Genomic DNA, 17,904 nt, shown 5'->3' on the forward strand with positions numbered 1-17,904 from the left:
ATAAAAAGATGGACGTATTCGAGTATCTCTTCGAATTGAAGCAGAACAAAGTTTACACACACAAACAATACAAATACATTGACAGAATAGTTCTTTATACAAACAATGGTAAATGTTATAGAATAGCAATATTTGCTGAACCAAAATATTTCCATAAAGCAAAGAAAGTTGGTATAACTGAAATGGTGAAAGTTCTTGACGTTGACAAAAATATAACAACAAAACTTACAGATATTTCTAAAGGTAAGTTTATCTTACAATATTATGTCAAAACTGGCGTACTGTCAATATTTGACGGAGAGAAGTCAGTTCAAGAACAACTTACTGACCTGCTGCCAAAATCTGCTCGATGGAAGCTGTCGTTATGCCAATCTGAGGAGCCCCAGCAGGTTTCATCGAACGAATCTTCAAAAGAGCATCTTCCGTGAAAAGTGCTATTGGTTTTGTAAACTTCTTTGCTCTCAGTTCATCTGGACCGTCTCTGTCACCAGTATATTGTATTTGTACAGTACCAACAGTTGAAATACCACCCATAAAGTCTTCTGAGTCAGCAAATGGAATGCCAAGCCAAAAGTTTGAACGGTCTCCATTTGTATATTGAGTGTTTTGACCTCCTGTATGAGTCCATACTTTCACATATGGCATAATAGAACTTTGCATTTCAGGGTTAATGGTTGTTGTGAAGTTGTTGTTAAAGTTCATAGCATCTAATGTCAAGTTGTATGACCTCATATCCTCAACTGTAGAATATTCTTCTCTTGGATAATATTTGCCATCTATGTTTATATGATATTTAATACCGGGGTTGTAGAAACAAGAATAGTCATTTATAGTTCGTCTGAACAGTACAAACATAGTATCTGCATGTTTCATTGCAGTTGTTAAAGCAATATCTGTTCTTGCACCTGGGTCAGCACTTTGGTTTCCAACTTCACCTGCAAAGTCTTTGACAGATATTTGGTGTATAGGGAACATAAGTGGAACTGCAATATATTTGGCAGCTAAAGCATTTGAAATATCTGGGTCCAACATATAGACTGCAAGTCTGCTTTCTATTCTCTTGCATTCAAACTTTTCGCATGTGAACTTAACTGGGTCCCAAGCAGTTCCAGCAGCATTGAAATAATAGTTTACTTCATTGTTGAAGTTTGAGAAACCAAAGTCTAAGTCAACTTTGTCTTTGCAAAATTCGGCGAATGACGTTTGATTTGTTCCCTTTACGTCTGTAATAGTGAATGGGTCTTGTGTTGGTGCAATGACTAAGTTATTTTTGCTTGGAGTAAGTTCAATAGAAATTTTTCCTGCCCAGTTTGGCAAGTATCTTAAAAACCTGAAGATGAGGAAAGATGACAAAGGAACTCTAAGTTTCAGTTTTACTTTAGTGGCAGCATTTCCATCTGAACCAGAAAGGTTAACATAAACTCCTGGAACGTTAGGGTCAAGTCTTCTTATTTTCTCAATATTTGCATACTGGTCTGTTTGTTCTCTAGCTTGTGGTTGTACTGAGTTTCTCAAAGCGAACCATTCATAGTTTGCCCATGTTACTGTTTGAACTAAGTCAGAGTTAGAATATATCTTATATCCCATGAAAACTTCTGGAGCATATTGGTATCCGACATAGAAAATTCCATTGCAACCTTTCTTGTCAGACAACTTGGCAGAAGGTTTTATTTCAATGTCTTGTTCCACGTATAAGAATGAGTTGTCAATAGAAATAATATGAAACCTGTCGCAAGCAATATCTACTGTTGTTGAAGAACCTTCTCCAAACTCACCTACGTTTCCATAAGAAACAGCAGTTGTATATTCGTAAGTTCCAGGAACTATTTCTGACCTTCTAATGGCATTGTCGCATTCGTTATACCATTCGGAAACATTTCCGTTCATGGCATCCAAAACTGTTGGCGTTATATTCTGAGCGGCGTACATTTCATATGGGTAAAAATATAGAATAGTTGGATTTATATATCATAATAGAACCCACTCGGACCAAGCTTTACTTTCTTCCTGACTGAGTTTTTAACTGAATCTTTAACTCTTCTTTTTCCTTCATTGCCACTACTTTCACTAGATGAAGTTACTTCTTCACTATTTTCACTTTGTTCTACTCTTCTTCTTTGGTGTCGCTTTTGGTAACTTGCCCTCTGCTTCAAGTTGTTGCATCTTTGCCTCATGTTCACCTAGTATGTTGTAAATTTTCCATGTCCTTTTTGCCTTTGGGCTCTGGTCGCCCATCTCAGGTAACCTATATCCTAGAAAGATTTTGTCATAGTTTGTATTTGAGTCTTCGCGTATTGTTTGCATGACTCTTTCCTGAGTTTCCGGTTCAAGCTCTTCAAACAGAGCTTGTCCATATGGAATAAGCTCGTTTCCAAATATATGTTTTTGTAGCCATTCTGGTTTTCTTTCCATGTTACCAATAATATCTTTTGTGAATGGGAAAGCTTTTACCCAACGTTTCAGTCTTGCGTCATTTATTTCTGTAGTTGGTTTTATTTTGTCAAGGAACATGTTTTTCAATACTAACATTTCATTTGGTACTGTCCATTTGAGTTTTCTTAAATATTCATCCCTTCTCGGTTCATTGTCTGCAAAGTAAGTTTTTATGACATTTTGCAAACTTTCGTTTGCAAGGTCATGTACAATAGGTTCTCTTCCTTCTCTATCCCTAACTTTCTTTCTAAACTCTTCACCAAATATACCATCTTTATGGTTCTGTGTAGTTCTTTGAGATAAATGTTTTAGAACGTCAGGTGTTATATTTCCATCAGCCATGTTCATTTCATACTGGTTCAAAATATCTGCATCTTTCATATCTTTCAATGGCATTAAAGCCGCGCTGAAAATACCAGCTATATCTGGTTCACCATTCACTTCCATTGCGTCTACAACTTCTTGGAATTGTGGTTGTAAGTTTATGAACCACCTATCCGGATTAGCTTTATGACCCATCTCATTGTAGTTCCATAGTCTGCAGAAACAAAAGTAGGTTTGTTTCCATATTGGTTAGGTTCTGAATGAACTTTAAACAATGTTTCATTTCTATATGTTTTGTTGAAATTTAACCTTTTATTTTCACCGAGTTCAGCCAAAGATTGAACGTTATATGGTCGTAAGTAAAAAGGATTGTTGTATTTGCGTACATTTTCTTTCAGTACTTCCATTCTATGCTGAATATTTTCATCTGATGTTGGAGTCTTTTGTATGTCGGCGAACATTTTTCGATATTCTTCTACTATGTCAGCCGAATTTTTCTTAGACTCTTGGAAAGATTCCATATTCCCCGCATACACTTGTTGAGGGTCAAGATTTTTTCGGCTGTTCCAAATCTTCATCTAGTTTGTGAAGTTAGTTTCCAAAGGAGGGACTTGTTCGTTTCCTTCAGGCTCTTCTAGCTGTTGTTGCTGAACTATTTCTTCCATGTCTGGTTGTATCTGAACTTCTTCCTGTGGAGTTTCTTGTACCTCATCTGCTGGCATTTCATATATTCCGAGACCGTTTTTAAAAAGTTCCCTATCTAAGTCATCCGGACTCATAAACCTTTCTTCTTTCGTTCCGTCTCTATTTTTTACGCGTTTCATGAAGAGAGTTGAATTATCATTTAGCTCTGACACCAAATATCTCGGAGTAAATTCAGTCATGTCATTTGGATGATATGCTATTAAATCATATCCCTTAGCGAGCTTGTATTTTCCAGGTTTGAAATTATATCCCATTTGGTGCTGAACCATAAAGCTAAATAGGTTCGGGTCAGTATTTCCTTCCTTGAACTTTCTAATAGCTTCTTTATATCTGTCACTAAAGTCAAGAGTATCTGGGTAACCATAATTTTCCTTAAGCATTTTTAAGAATTCTTGGTTTCCTTGTTCTCTACTTCTTTTATGTCCTTGCTCTGTTTGTGGTTGTTGTGGTGCAGTGTTTTGAACTGTTGGTTGTGGTGCTGGATTTTGAACTGTTGGTTGTTGTGCTGGGTTTTGAACTGTTGGTTGCTGTGCAGTGTTTTGAACTGTTGGTTGTGGTGCAGTGTTTTGAACTGTTGGTTGTGGTGCAGTGTTTTGAACTGTTGGTTGTTGTGTTGGTTGTTGTGTTGGTTTTGGTGCATGCCTGTGTCTGTGTCCATGTGACGATGTAAATGTTTTAGGTAGTCCTGGTGCAGGTGCTTCTCTTGGAGGGTTTGGTGGTATATAAGTTCCACTAGCTAGTAAATAAGTTCCACCAGCTGGTATATAAGTTCCACCAGCTGGCACATATGTTCCATCTGCAGCATAATGTCCTACCTGACTTTTCGTTTTTAAGAAAGCATTTACTAGGTCTGTTTTGGTCTGTTGTAACTCTTTTTCTTGACTTTCCACAACAGTTGCTCTAACGGCGTCATAGGCACTTTGAACTGCCTGTCTCGTTGCTGCATCTGTTATTTTCGTCATATTTTGTGCTACTTCTCTTAACTCGTTGTCGAAACCTTCAGACTTCAGTTTCTTTCCAGATGAGAAGTCGTTCACTAGTTTCACCTTACTATGAAGAGCTTCGAAGGCGTTCTTAAAGTCAGCATTCATTAAAGCTTCATTTGAACTGTCTTCATCCGCTTGTATTTTTGTCCTTATTGACCCTATAAGTTGGGCTGCTTTAGCGTTGGCTTGGGCATTTAACCAGTCATTATTAGCTTTTATATATTCTGCGCTTTTCATTGCCTTTTGCATGGCTGCATCGTTATTTTTACTTTCTTGTGCTAAGTTTTCATACTGTACGGTTTGGTTTTGCAACTGTAAAAGTTTTTCTGCCTTTACATTTGCTTCAACTTCTTTTTTATACTCATCGCTATCCATATATGTCTTCAGGGCTTTTTGTTTTATCTCTTCATCTTTCAGTACTTTATATTGAGTAGTATGGTTTTTCAAATTTATAACATCTTGTTCCATTTTTGCTACTTCTGCTGCTTTTTCTGACACTTTTTTCGCATATTCCTCTGTACTTAGTTCTTTCAGTTGTTCTTCTTTCTTCTTTTTCTCTACGTTTAACTCATTGAGTTTCTTTGTGTGTCTGTCATATTCTAGTTTCTTTTCGTTTTCACTTATTTGTTTCTGTATGTCTATGTTTGACTTTTTGACATCTGTTATTTGATTTTTGAGTGAACTCAAATTCATTTGACTTTGAGGGTTATAAGCTGTTCCGTCTGCAGCTCCACCATAGCCTGCCATTTTCGCTAAAAGTGCCGCTCTTAAACCTCCACTCTGTGCACCAATAACTCGGTTTAAAAGCATAGGGTTGCTTGACATTTGTTGCAACATAGTGGGGTCATTCATAATTTGTTGTTGCAACTGTTGTTGTGGTGTCAGTTTTACTATTGGATGTTTCAATGCTCTCTTCCTCTTACGTATATTCTTACGTAGCTTACGTGGCATTTTAAGTGAAGTAAAAAACGGTTTTTGACAGATGTTTATATGACACTTTTTGTTCAGCACAAAAAACTACTCGGTCAAAGTGTTGTCAGTTTTGTAAAATAACCGTCCTATCTCATTCTATAAGGGGGAAAGGCTTCTCAAAGTATACTTCCTTGGAACGCCTGTAACTTTTCCTGTAGCGACGATAGACCCTTACTTGTCCGGACAAAGTTATACTAAACATCTTCAGGGCTAGAGGGCACGAAGTGCCTGGAGGCCCCACTACCTTTTTTTTTTTGTGCTATTAAAATTTCAAATTTTGACTAATATATCTAAGTTATCTGAACGAAACATTTAGAAAATATCATACTTACATTGAAATAGCAAGTAGAGCACATTAATAGCAAGTTTCTTGGCTTTATATCTATCATCTATTGTTGTTTGATCAAACAAAATTCACTCTATTATATGGTGTCAATTAATTAAAACAATTTTTAATAGTTATTTATTTAGTGCGAATAAGTGCAAACTCATAAATGAATAACTTAATAGTAGAAATGAATTATCTGATATAAATCTCACATTTTGTCCATCAGAAATACTTTAATTGCATACGCATAACTATTAGTAATACGTCTGGAGTGTCAATTAATAACAATCCCACAACAAGTAAAATTCAGATTTTTATTAAACTTATTTTTTCCTAAAAGTTTTCTCAAATTACTATATATACATATGTGGATAAAATAATAGTAATATTGTAAAAAATTAGATAATTTTTTTTATTTGAGAACCTCTCAAAAGTTCATTCAATTTATCAATTGTTTCAGTTTGATGTATATTCATTTCTGGAGCCTAAAACTTTAGCAATCATGACAATATCATATTCTCTTTCTAACTACGCAATGTAAGGGTATCCTTAAAAGAAAATCTGTATTTTCTACTGGATGTTTTGCGACAGGAATCTCAAATAAGTTATTTGCAATTGTACAGAATGGAGTTCCTTTAGGAATAGGTGCCAACATTGGTGATAGTTGATCTGGTTCGATATAAGAAATTCGAGTATCAGTTTCTAAACGTGGTTTGTCATCAGAACTTCTCATATGATAGTATGTAACTAATTGGGAGGCCATTCCAACGTTTAATATGAATGGAGGGTTCTCTGAAACAATTTCAAGCAAAATCATTATTTTCCCATTGCGGGCGGAAAGACTTTCGAAGTCTTTCAAGAAGATATGCTCTTCTTCATTATCAACAAATGATTTCGGATCAATAGAAACAGATAATGTTTTTCCTTTAATTTCTTTGATGTTTAATCGAGGATGATGCAATGATTCAATATCCTTTGGATTTGGATCAACAAGATAAAGTTCTTTGGCAACATCTGAGTGACAAATTTCCAATCCAAGTCTTGGAGGTAAACCTTTGATAGTACCATAGTAATCTCCTGTATCAAATGCAAGATTATTGTAATTTAAGTGTGGCTGATTGCTGTTTTCCTCTTCGTTTTGCGCTTCGTTTGAAGATTTTCTAATTTCAAAATTTCCATCGGATTTATCAAATACAAGAGAGACATCTTCAGTCTTGGAACTATCTTCTAAGACATTGAAGTCGCCTTTCAATAAGAATTTGTTCAAAAATATTTTTTTATTTTTAGTATTTGAATTTTGTTCCGGTTGTTGCTGGTATTCTTGACCGAGGGAGTTATTTCGCGATAGTTCAAATCTTTTCATATTTTGCAAGGGAATTTGTTCTGTATTTGAAGATTGACGACTTAGTTGCCCGATAAAGTTGAGTGGGCGGAATTCAGCCTCATTTATTAATGATTCAGATAGAAATATGTTGTTTTGCTTTTGAATGACTTGATTTGGATTCTCTTGAGGAGTTTGCGCTTCACTAGCATTACCTGTATCAGAATGCGATTCTTCTTTAATTCTTTGAAAAGAAACTTTTAACTTTTTTTGACTTTGCTCGCTATTTTTAACTTTAAGTTGCCTATGATGAGAAAATGATGATCTATTATTTTCAGCTAATGCTGCAAATAAAGAGAGTTGGGATTGTGGCATATTGCAGCCAGTCAGAGCTTCATATAGGCTGGAATCATTATTTATAAATATGAAAAAAACCGTCACAAATTTTCAAAATTTTGCCTGTTGGAAAAATTCCAAATTGAGAGGAAATCTTTGAAATTATGGTAAAAATACCTTCAATTGATATTGGATATCTAAGATTTCACAAGAGTCAAGATATACTCTAGTGAATCCAAAAAGCAACATCATATCAAAGAAAAAAGTATCTTTTAAAAGATAAATTTTGTAATTCAAAGACTTTTTGCAGATACAGATTTGGATTTGCCTTTACAAGTTTTCTGATGGTCAATGAAGCTATTATTGCATTTCGTTATGATTAGATTGCTGTTTTCATAATTTGAAATGAAACAATATATCGTGATTAAACAAAACTTCATATTAAAAAATCTGTTTAACCACGAGATGCTATGAGAATAATTCTGAATTTCTATATTTTTCATGAAATTGATCATAATCTATACTAAATGGGCAAAATATAAGAAATTCTGTAGATGCATCACTATGATGTGATAGAGAAGAACCATACGATTCGATTAAATTTCAACTTTATTTAGAATTTAGAATTTAATGACAATTTTTCTTTTGAGTATGTAAAAATCATTCTATTAGAGGTCCATACACGCCGATATACATTCAGAATTTTATAATGTAAAGGCAATTACTTCATTTCAAGAAATTCTATGAACTGTCAAACTCAAATACAATAAAAAACGATAGAAAAAATTAAAAATAAATTATGGAAGTTCAAGCAGCTATTAAAGAGATTACCGATCAGTGGGCAATCCTTTTAACTGCAAGAATATGCAATACACTTCAGCTCCCACCAAATGAGCTGCAGTCTCGCCTTGAAAACACTGCTTCTAAAATGAACAATCAAGAATTAGGTGCAATCATCCGCAAAGGTCTAAAAATGTCAACTGTTAATGATCCGAATCAGATCAATATAATGAGTGATACAGTTGGATCACTTTTAATGCAATTCCATTGTCATCCAAACTTTTGCAAGATCTTTAACACCTTAATGAACTCAGCGCATGAACTCTTAAACATGCCACTTCAAACGGAAACTACTTCAGCTAAACCAAAAGCTCTCCACACCGATAAAATCATTAATGACGAAGTTCTTACAGATTTCGAGAAATTAGAATGCAACGTTTTCGACTACATTTCTCACTTCCTTCTCGCCGCCGCAAATTGTGAATCAATCAGTTTTGATCCAATTTCTCTCGATATCGTCAGTATTATCTTCCATTACCTCAAACACGAGCAACCAAACGCCGTCCGTGCATCTGCAGGCGATATCCTTTCAGCCTTATCTTCATCTCCTCGCCATTGCCAGATAATCAACGATATGTTTTGGCAGCAGTTCGGACTTTGCAAGAAGGATGATGATTTCCGTAATTTCGCTTCATGGATTGATGGCGTACAGAATTTGAAGCTCGCTCTTACACCAGAACCTTTAGAAAAAGTTACATTACAATTCTTCCAGAATTTCATTGATAACGAGAAGAAGATCGAACGTGGTGTCCTCAGAATGAAGTTCCTCGACGCTTTTCTTTCAATTTTGAAGAATATCAACAAAACCCCAGCGTCTGCAAAGCACGAGCAGTACTACAAGCACCAAGAAGCTGTTTGGAACATTGCTCTCAAGTGGTCTTCCAAGTCAAAACATACTTCTTTCTGTTATACTTTCTTATGCCACTTAATATCAAGCACAACATTCGATTTCTACCTTCCTCATGCTAAGCAATATTGCGAATTACTTACAAAGTACGCTAAAAGTGGCGAAGTTGATATGCTTACCCTTATTGCTGATTTTATCAAGACATGTCCAGCAGATTTATACAAGACACGTGTTGATGAATTCACAACAATGGTAAATACACATATCATACCACTTTTATTCGCAGGAACTGATAAAAAACGTACATTGAGATTTACAGACAACGAACAAATCCCAGTTGTCCTCAAAATCCTTACAGAAATCGGTGTTAAGCAGATGAACATCATTGTCGACTTCGTTCGTCCAGTTCTTTCTGTTGAAGAGCCAAATTCAGATACAAAACGCGTTCGTCTTATTTGTATCCAAGTTCTTGCAGAATTATCAACACAGGCACCTCAAGAACTTGTTAAGTTCAACGAAGTCCTCTTCCCATTGTTACAACCTTCAATTCTTGGAGTTAATCCAGAATTCAAAGAAGAAATTCAATACGCGATCCCAACCTTCCCACTCATCCACTCCATAAACGAAGAGAAGCTCGACCAACTCGCAGAAGTCGTTTTCAACCTTTCTATTTTAGACGATAACGTTGCATCATCGGCCATGAACTCAATGAACATGTTCATACAGAACCTTGTATCACTAAAACTCTGCGCACGAGCTCCGATCATTTATATCAACAAGATTATTGAGATCATCCACAATTCAAAGGCCCAAGACGTACTTCACTATCTCTGCTACCTCTCAGCTGTCATCAATTCGTGGTCCAACAACATTTCTGATGCCGGAAAAATCGAATTAACAGGTTCGAAATTACAACCATCAGAATGGCGCGAAATGAGACTTAATTTAGATGTCCTTATGCTTATTTTCTTACTCAGCCCTGAGAAATCATTGTCTGCGAACTCCCACGCCGTATTAAAATGTCTAAATCTTAAACCAATCCAAGATTTCGACAGAGAATGCAACTATACGTATTCATTCGCCAAATACGTATCAGAAGTTGCAGGATCAGACTATATCGGCAACGCATCGAAGATGGTTGAATCCGGACCAGACTTTTCTGCCAATTTCTTCATCAAAATCCTTCAAACATGGGAGAAACAGCAGAAGACATTCGAAGCGAACCATTCCACGAAGATTATGGACTTTTTGGCATCAATTGTTCGTAAAAACGATGAAAACTTCAAGAAATTCATCGGAGACATTTTTATGATGCTTGCAGAGAATCCATCATCAAACGAAGCAATCCATGCACTTGGTTTGATTGATTATTCCTTGGCAGCAGCCATTGCAGGACAAATTGACACATGGGCAACACAAAACAACAGAAAAGACAACTATTATCCACAAACAATCACCATTCTTTCAACGATTTCTTCAAGACCACAATTCGCCAAATTACAAGAAGGCGACAACTTGATACCTTTCTTTGAAAACTTTGTAAGAAAGATAACAAGTTACAAAGCACCAAATTCACAAGAAAGATACATCAATCTTGAGAGATCGTTGAAAGTATTCATTGTCTTTGCTGCTGCTGATCCAAACCATTTATCAAATGTTATCAACAAACAAGAATTAGTTGAGAAATTCATCAAAGACATGATCGCAATGGCATCACTTGATTGTGTCAAACAGTTCACGAACACATTCCCAGAAACATTCCTCACAGCTTTGAAGACAAGTTTCGAATTCATCAATTTCCCAATCAATTTATTTGATGAGTTCTCAAGATGGTTGATGGTTTTCACAAGAATTTTCTCTCAGAAGGAACAAATACAAACATATATTGTTCAAGCTTTGACAACATTGTTGCATCAAAACTTCAATATTTTGTATCCTTTCCTTCAAACATCATATGGAAAATTCGATCTCTTGACATCCCACATTATATTAGCAATTGCTAATGTTTTCTCAATGAGAAATGATTTCTTGGACAAATATGAAAACGGAGATGCTTTACTTTTAGTTACTGTTATTTTACATATTTCAAGTGTTTCCGTTTTATCTCGTCAAGCTGCACATAAATTATTATGTTTGTTGTTGACGAAAGAAAGATCTATCTTCACTAAATCAGCTCCAAGAACATTAGTCATGGCTACAACATCACATTCTCCATCAGGATTCATTACACAAGCTGCTCATTTTGTTAATTTCGCTTCTAAAGCTGTTACTCCTCAAATTGCTCGTGAATTCTTCAAGATATTCGCTGATGATTTCGATAAAATAGAACAATCACAGAACCCTCTTTTGTCTTCTATTTACGAATTCATTCCTGTAATATTAGAAGGATGTGAAGCAACAGAAGTTCTTTCAGCAGCTTTGCATTTAACATCGCATTGCAAGTTAAATGAATCTTCAACAGCTGCTGAAGTTACTAAATTATGGCATGCAATATTTGAGAACTTTAAACAAAACAAACCTGATGTCGCTAAAACAATTGTTAAATTGGTATTCGATAATGGTGTTTCACAAGAAAAATTATCATCAATCGAGACACAAACATCAGTTTTAGTTTTAGTTTCTTTGTTCCAAGTATTTCCACATGAAACAGGTGAATTCATTTTGCCAATTTTGTCTATTTATGACAGATCAATTCCTGATGATATTGATGCTTTCGTTACATTCCTTAAAGATGCAAACATCACATTTGTTCCTTCCAAAGAAGAAATCGTTGCAGCAAATGCTCTTTCCCAGATTTTGCTTTTGATTTCTGATCGTTCTTTGTTCGAAGAAATCTTCCAGAAGAAGTTAGCACCTCTTCTTTTCTTCGCAACAATTAATTACCACCTCGAAGAGTTCTCTATTGGACCATTCAGACCATTATTGGATTCTCTTTTAGACGCTGGTCTTTTCAGATTCGCAAGGGATTCTCTCAAGTTCTCAGAGAATTTGGCCGCATTGCAAAAAGCTTCTTTGATCAATTGCGCAACATCTTTGGAACAACAATTCCAGATCATCACTGTTCCTCCTGCAAAGAAGATGCTCGCTTACGACAACGAAGCTGTTTTAACAATGTGTACTTTGATGTGCCAAAACGATCCAGAATTCAAACAACAGTTCTTCAATTTGATTCTTGCAAACGCTGTTCAAGTTAAAGAAGGCGACAGATCTGTTGAACCATTAATTATGATGATTGCTCTCAAGGATGAGATGAACACAAGATCCATTTACTTCTTATTGTTGTTCACTCTTTACGCACTCAAGAACAACAGGACAGAGTTAATGGACGCTTTGGTTGATAACATCCATCACAGATTGATATCAGAGAAATGCGACAAAGAAGCTTTCTCACGCGAAGCTGTTCCAGTCGCAATTATCTTCTTGCTTTATATTACAATTGATTGCAAGAGATCTTTCTCTATCCATTTGATGAAGATCTTAACAGATGTCTGCCGAAAGATTTCTGAAGGCGATGATGCAAAGGAAAGAGCTGCAGAACTTAATGCATTCTTCGAACAATATTCTGGTGATGAATACATCTCAAGTTTGTTCATCCATTACGTCGCTGATTTACCAACACTTGGTGATGACAATGTAAAGGTTGTTGTCGAGTGTTTGTATCAGTTGAACAACGTAATCAGTAAGGATGGAAAGGAAATCAACTGGTGCTTCTTACTCGCTATTTTAATCGATGCTGTAAGAACTAACATCGCTGTTATGTCGAATAGACCAATTCCAGCGATTTTGAATGTCAAAGACCTCAAGTACAATCCAATTGATTTCGCTGAGTACTTATTGGACAAGTTCAAGGACACAAGGATGAGAATGTTCTACGTCTTGTTCATGATGTCGCTCTACAAGACATTCAAATGCAACGATGTCAACAAAGATGCAGTCGTAATGAGCTTGCTCGCTGAATTCGTCGGACAAAGCAAATTAGTTATGGCTCCAAATATAACAGATTCTTTGTTGAAGACAGCTGCTTTAGTTAACTTAACAGCTGACGTACAAGGACGTGAAGAGGCTTCAAAATTACTTTACACAGTTATCAACTCAATCCAGTACAAACCAAGCGAATCAGCTCTTTCTGTCGTTGCAATGAAGCCACAAATTGTTCCTGTCCAAAGAAAGATGATTGGACATTGGCAGGCACAGAAAGGATTTGGAGTTTCTCAAGCAAACTTCCCACATGTAGTTCTCTATAACATTGGCGCAATGGAGAACACAAGCATCATTGATATGATGTGGGAATACATCGTAAAGAAATCTAATCAGTAAAAGAAAAAAAGAAACTGATTAGAAAATAATTTTTTTATAACAAATAATTATTTTTTTATACAATCATTTAATGGCGTCTGTATATTTTGAAATTAAGATGAACTGAATCTTTTGTTGGCTTTACTATATTATTAATTTCATAATTTATTGAGTCATTATAATCTGTTGAAAAAATTTTGCATTCTGAATTTTGTTTATTGTATAAAATATAAATTCCTCTTCCTTCTGTCATTGTATTATCAGCATATGAATTTTGGTACTTTATTCGTGCACCTTCATACGCATAAAATGTTTCGTGAAATTTATTATTAAATATACAACACTCTGTTAATATATGATTAACATAGTAACCAGATGCAGCAATCAATTTACCTTCTCCACTGTTATCCGTATTGTTTACAAAATGGCATGCTTTTGTTTTTGTTGAACTGTAATGATATGCATATAGACATAAACCATAGCCAACAGCATTATACTGCTGATTTGTAGAAATTATGCAATTTTGTATTATTGAATTTGAAAGTGCTTCGCCTGAATCATATGCACCAATGTCTGTTGAGACTTTATTGGATGAGATATTACACAGGTCAATTTTTTGTAGTCCATAATATAATCCTAGAAGAGTTCTGTATGCCTTAGATTTCCCATTATTAATAATCACTGATTCAATTAGTTCATTTTTAGAATTAATATTTGTTTTTGCCGTTACATCAATACTAAAAACACAACGCCATTTAGCATCGGATTTAATGAAGGAATTTCCCTTCTGTACAAATTGCCCATGATAGCCAAAAGAAATGGACCCACCGCTTTCATTCGAAGAACAGCCCACAAATATCGATGCTTCAACTAGAAATTTAACATTATCATCAGCTGAAAGGACATAAATTGCACCTCTCTGTGTTAAACACGAGAATTTGCATCTATTTATGTAATAACTTTGGTTGTCTTTCCTTTCAAAATAGCCTGGAGTTCCACTTATTAGGAGGAAACCATTATCTGAAAAAGAATCAGGCCAGTCTTTATGGGATATATGATCTCGTTTAATTGCTTTATTTAATCCGAAAGTTACGACACTTTAAAAATAACCGTAAATTGTCAAATAATACCATTTTATTTTCAATAGCTTATCTCAAAAATTGAATCAGCATTCAATCTTTAATGTGATGTGGTATTTAACTATTATAATTTATTTAAACGAAAAACTCTAATATAAACAACGTGCGCAGAAATGCGCATGAAATTTTCAAATACAATTCTAGGGTTGTTAGATTCCCGACGATAGGTGTCTTGGAAGATTTGCCGGGTGTCATCATAGTGTCTTTAAATCAAAAATTTTATTTTGGAGTTAGTTTTATTGATTTTTCAATAAAAAACATTTCTAAAACAAGAAAATAAAACGATAAAATATTTATATTGTATATAAGGATCTTATATATTTAAAATAAATATCATTTTATTTTTTTCATTGGTGTCTGTCAAACCATAATACACTATTCAAAAATTCAATGTGTCTTGCGGTTTCAAAAGACACCTTCAAATTGAACGATAGCACAGACACTATTGAATTTTACCCATTTTATTTAGTTTTTACCCTTTTTATTTTTAAGAATTAATGACTGAAACAGCCGTTTTGCTATGACCTCAATCACTTTTATTTATTATTTTAAATATTATTTAATTTTATTATTTGAATAGGCCAACTTATATTTGAGAAGCTCAATTTGAGACCACTTAATACATTGAAATATCATAAATATTGAAATATTAAAAAGTGTATTTCAAAATATTGAAATTATAAAAATTTATAATACTGAAATTGAGACAAATTAATAAATTCAATGTGTTTTTTTTGAAATAACTCTCAAATATTATTTTTTTGTTTATTTAATGATGAATTAAGGGTTTCGTTTTGCGAAAAAAACGTACAATACGCAATTTCGCTAAAAAACATTTAGCTAGCAATTTCGACCTTTGACTCCACTCAAGACGTCACTTTTTTAATTTTGCGGTATCATATTTTTGGAAAATCTTTATGAATATTATATAAAAAGTCTCTTTAATATCTATATTTCATATTTTTATCGATTTTTAAAGTTTTTGCGAAAAGTATTCAATTATTTTTGCTTTTGTCGGTAAATGTCAGATTTGCGACATTTTCTGATATGATATTCAGATTCTACGTTGATAATAATGCTTATAGAACCCTCTTGCTATTGTGTCAAAATTGCGAAACCGATAGCAAAAATATCTCGCAATATCAAAATTGAGATATTGAGTGAATTATGCATTATAGAGATTAAAAATCTGATTTGTGAAAACATCTCATCAGTTTCTAGCTAATTCAAAAATCTTTACTATCTTATTCGATTAAAATGAAAAGGGAATAGTTTCATTATGCTTTAAATGACAGCCTTATAATATAATCATAGTTTTCGCTCAATATGCAGCATTTTTTTTCGAAATCTATGGTCAATATCCTAAATACTGATTGCTTTGCATTCATATCTCTTACATTTTCTATACCCACATCACTATTCATTGCTATTCCTATCTTTTTCATTTTTGTTTGTTTCTCATAATTTCTCAAAAAACATGATAACTTGATATTTGTAAATATCATACTTTATAACGTAAATAAGAACTTGACCTATTAAGAAAAGCAGTAATGAAAAGAAAATCTGAAATTCATAAAAATTACAAGTTTCTGATGACAATTAGCTTAATTAAACCAGGTACAAGATTATATAATTGTATTTTCTATCCAATTATCCATATAATATCTTATCCAGAAAAAATAACTTGATCAATACCAAATGATTTTTTAACTAGTAAATAAAGTATTTTCTTTACACACACATTGTATATCATAGTTTTTTTTTTTGGTTTCGCAAAACATCCAAAAACAAATATGCTATAAAAGTGACAATTTTAGCAAAACGAAACCCTTAGATGAATAAATATGATTGCTTCAGTCAATCATAAAAACTAATTTAAGTTTAAAATAATGAAAGGATAATTTGATCGTTTTTTAAAATACAATTATTTTTGATGATTTGCAAGAATCTTTGAAAAGAATATAATATATGTTCTATTTTTGTAAAATTTATCCAAATCATGTATTACATAAATTACGATTAAAACAATGAAAGAACCAAAAAGTGTGTTTTGTGTTTTGTTGTTGCGTGTTGGATGCGGGATCCTGTTATTTCCGAAATCGACAAAAAATTTGGAAATTTAATTTCCGAAATCGAAATTATATTAATGTTTTTAATATTCTTATATCAAAAGGATTAAAGTTCATTAAGAGAAAAACAATTCTTCTTCTTCAATCTATTGGCGCATTTATTTCTACACGCCAATAAGGAACGGAAAATTATAAGACACCATGGTGTCTTCAAAACGCTAATTTTTGATATTTTTAACAACCCTATACAATTCCAAGTTGAATAACAAAAATATCTTTTGATCCCCCCATTAAATCCATTAAAAAATTATCAGCAAAAATAGAATTAGCTACTTTGGATAAACTACTGCCTCATTACATGCACGAGTTGGAATCTTTGGTAGCTTAGGATTCATATATTCAAAGAATTTTGTTCCTTCATCTTTAGCTGCTTCTGGAAAAGTTGATGTCTTAATATACATTCTTGATCTGGATCTACGCTTTCCTTCATCATGGTTTTCGTTCTTCTCTTCTTTTTCTTCATGCTTAAATCCAATTGAGTCTGGCAATGGAGCTCGTGTGATGTGAGCGAGTGCTTCAAACTTTTCCTTTTGCATTCTCGCAAACTTAGTTCTTTCTTCTTCTTCCTTTTTGAGTCTTAATTCAGTTGCTACCCTAATCTGTCCTGCGCGACGAGAAACTACTGTATCTGCATCAGAAAGTGGTAAGGATGTAAGAAATTCTAGCATTGTTTGAGGCTTTCGTTGTATTGTTGTTGATCTTTGAAATACGTTATTTTTGATTCTTTCTGATTTTGTAATATCTATGCCATCAAGTGTTTCTAGGTTGGGAAATTGATCTATCATCATTGCGCGATAACCTTTAATTTGAGTAATTTCGTTTCCACGCAAATCTAAAACTTCAAGGTTACGTAAGTGTGATGTTTGCTTCATAAAGTTCTCAATATATTCAAATTTGTTATTCGCTAGATAAAGAACTCGTAAGAATGTTTGCTTTTTAAGATCTAATTCACTTAATTGGTTGTTTCTTGCATCAATAAAACTTAATCGTATACATGGTTGAAGGTTGTTGAGTATTTTAAGCTTGTTATGCGTGATATAGAGTACTGTTAAATTAGGAAATAATTTTAATTGATCTGGTTCGATTGATGTTATACCAAGTCTATCGAGTACAATTTCTTCCATATCGAATGGCTTCACTGAGCACTTAGTTGCTATCTCAAGAAAAGGATTCTTATTCTTCATACTCACAAATAAATAAAAATTCGATCGAATAAAATTTTTGACATGTAAATTTTTATAAAATTAA

The 17,904-nt window shown here is 33.9% G+C and overlaps 6 protein-coding genes across 6 annotated transcripts, besides 1 other annotated feature; 2 read left to right on the forward strand and 4 right to left on the reverse strand.

The window, feature by feature from the left end:
• Nucleotides 1–3,014: part of a mobile genetic element that runs on past the window's edge.
• Nucleotides 9–428, forward strand: TVAGG3_0048670 (uncharacterized protein; the record flags this gene model as incomplete). Its single annotated transcript, XM_051220952.1, has 1 exon — nt 9–428. The coding sequence occupies one exon, from the start codon at nt 9–11 to the stop codon at nt 426–428; it is 420 nt and encodes a 139-aa protein (XP_051105938.1).
• TVAGG3_0048680 (protein of unknown function, DUF4106 family) lies at nt 633–1,587 on the reverse strand (the record flags this gene model as incomplete). Its single annotated transcript, XM_051220953.1, has 1 exon — nt 633–1,587. A coding segment is annotated over one exon (955 nt), but the record flags the coding sequence as incomplete, so codon positions are not given.
• A 993-nt stretch (nt 3,015–4,007) lies between the features above and the next one.
• TVAGG3_0048690 (protein of unknown function, DUF4106 family) lies at nt 4,008–5,399 on the reverse strand (the record flags this gene model as incomplete). The annotated part of the gene is made up of 1 exon (XM_051220954.1): nt 4,008–5,399. A coding segment is annotated over one exon (1,392 nt), but the record flags the coding sequence as incomplete, so codon positions are not given.
• A 659-nt stretch (nt 5,400–6,058) lies between these two features.
• TVAGG3_0048700 (negative regulation of protein autoubiquitination) lies at nt 6,059–7,483 on the reverse strand (the record flags this gene model as incomplete). Its single annotated transcript, XM_001319732.2, has 1 exon — nt 6,260–7,444. The coding sequence occupies one exon, from the start codon at nt 7,442–7,444 to the stop codon at nt 6,260–6,262; it is 1,185 nt and encodes a 394-aa protein (XP_001319767.1).
• Nucleotides 7,484–8,188: 705 nt separating this feature from the next.
• TVAGG3_0048710 (armadillo (ARM) repeat-containing protein family) lies at nt 8,189–14,498 on the forward strand (the record flags this gene model as incomplete). The annotated part of the gene is made up of 1 exon (XM_001319733.1): nt 8,205–13,409. One exon carries the CDS (start codon nt 8,205–8,207, stop codon nt 13,407–13,409), a length of 5,205 nt encoding a protein of 1,734 aa, XP_001319768.1.
• Nucleotides 14,499–16,502: 2,004 nt separating this feature from the next.
• On the reverse strand, nt 16,503–17,846 carry TVAGG3_0048720 (uncharacterized protein; the record flags this gene model as incomplete). Its single annotated transcript, XM_001319734.1, has 1 exon — nt 16,926–17,780. The coding sequence occupies one exon, from the start codon at nt 17,778–17,780 to the stop codon at nt 16,926–16,928; it is 855 nt and encodes a 284-aa protein (XP_001319769.1).
• Between the last annotated feature and the right edge of the window lie 58 nt (nt 17,847–17,904).

This window comes from Trichomonas vaginalis, chromosome IV (genome assembly GCF_026262505.1).
Source record: "Trichomonas vaginalis G3 chromosome IV, whole genome shotgun sequence".
NCBI lineage: Eukaryota > Parabasalia > Trichomonadida > Trichomonadidae > Trichomonas > Trichomonas vaginalis.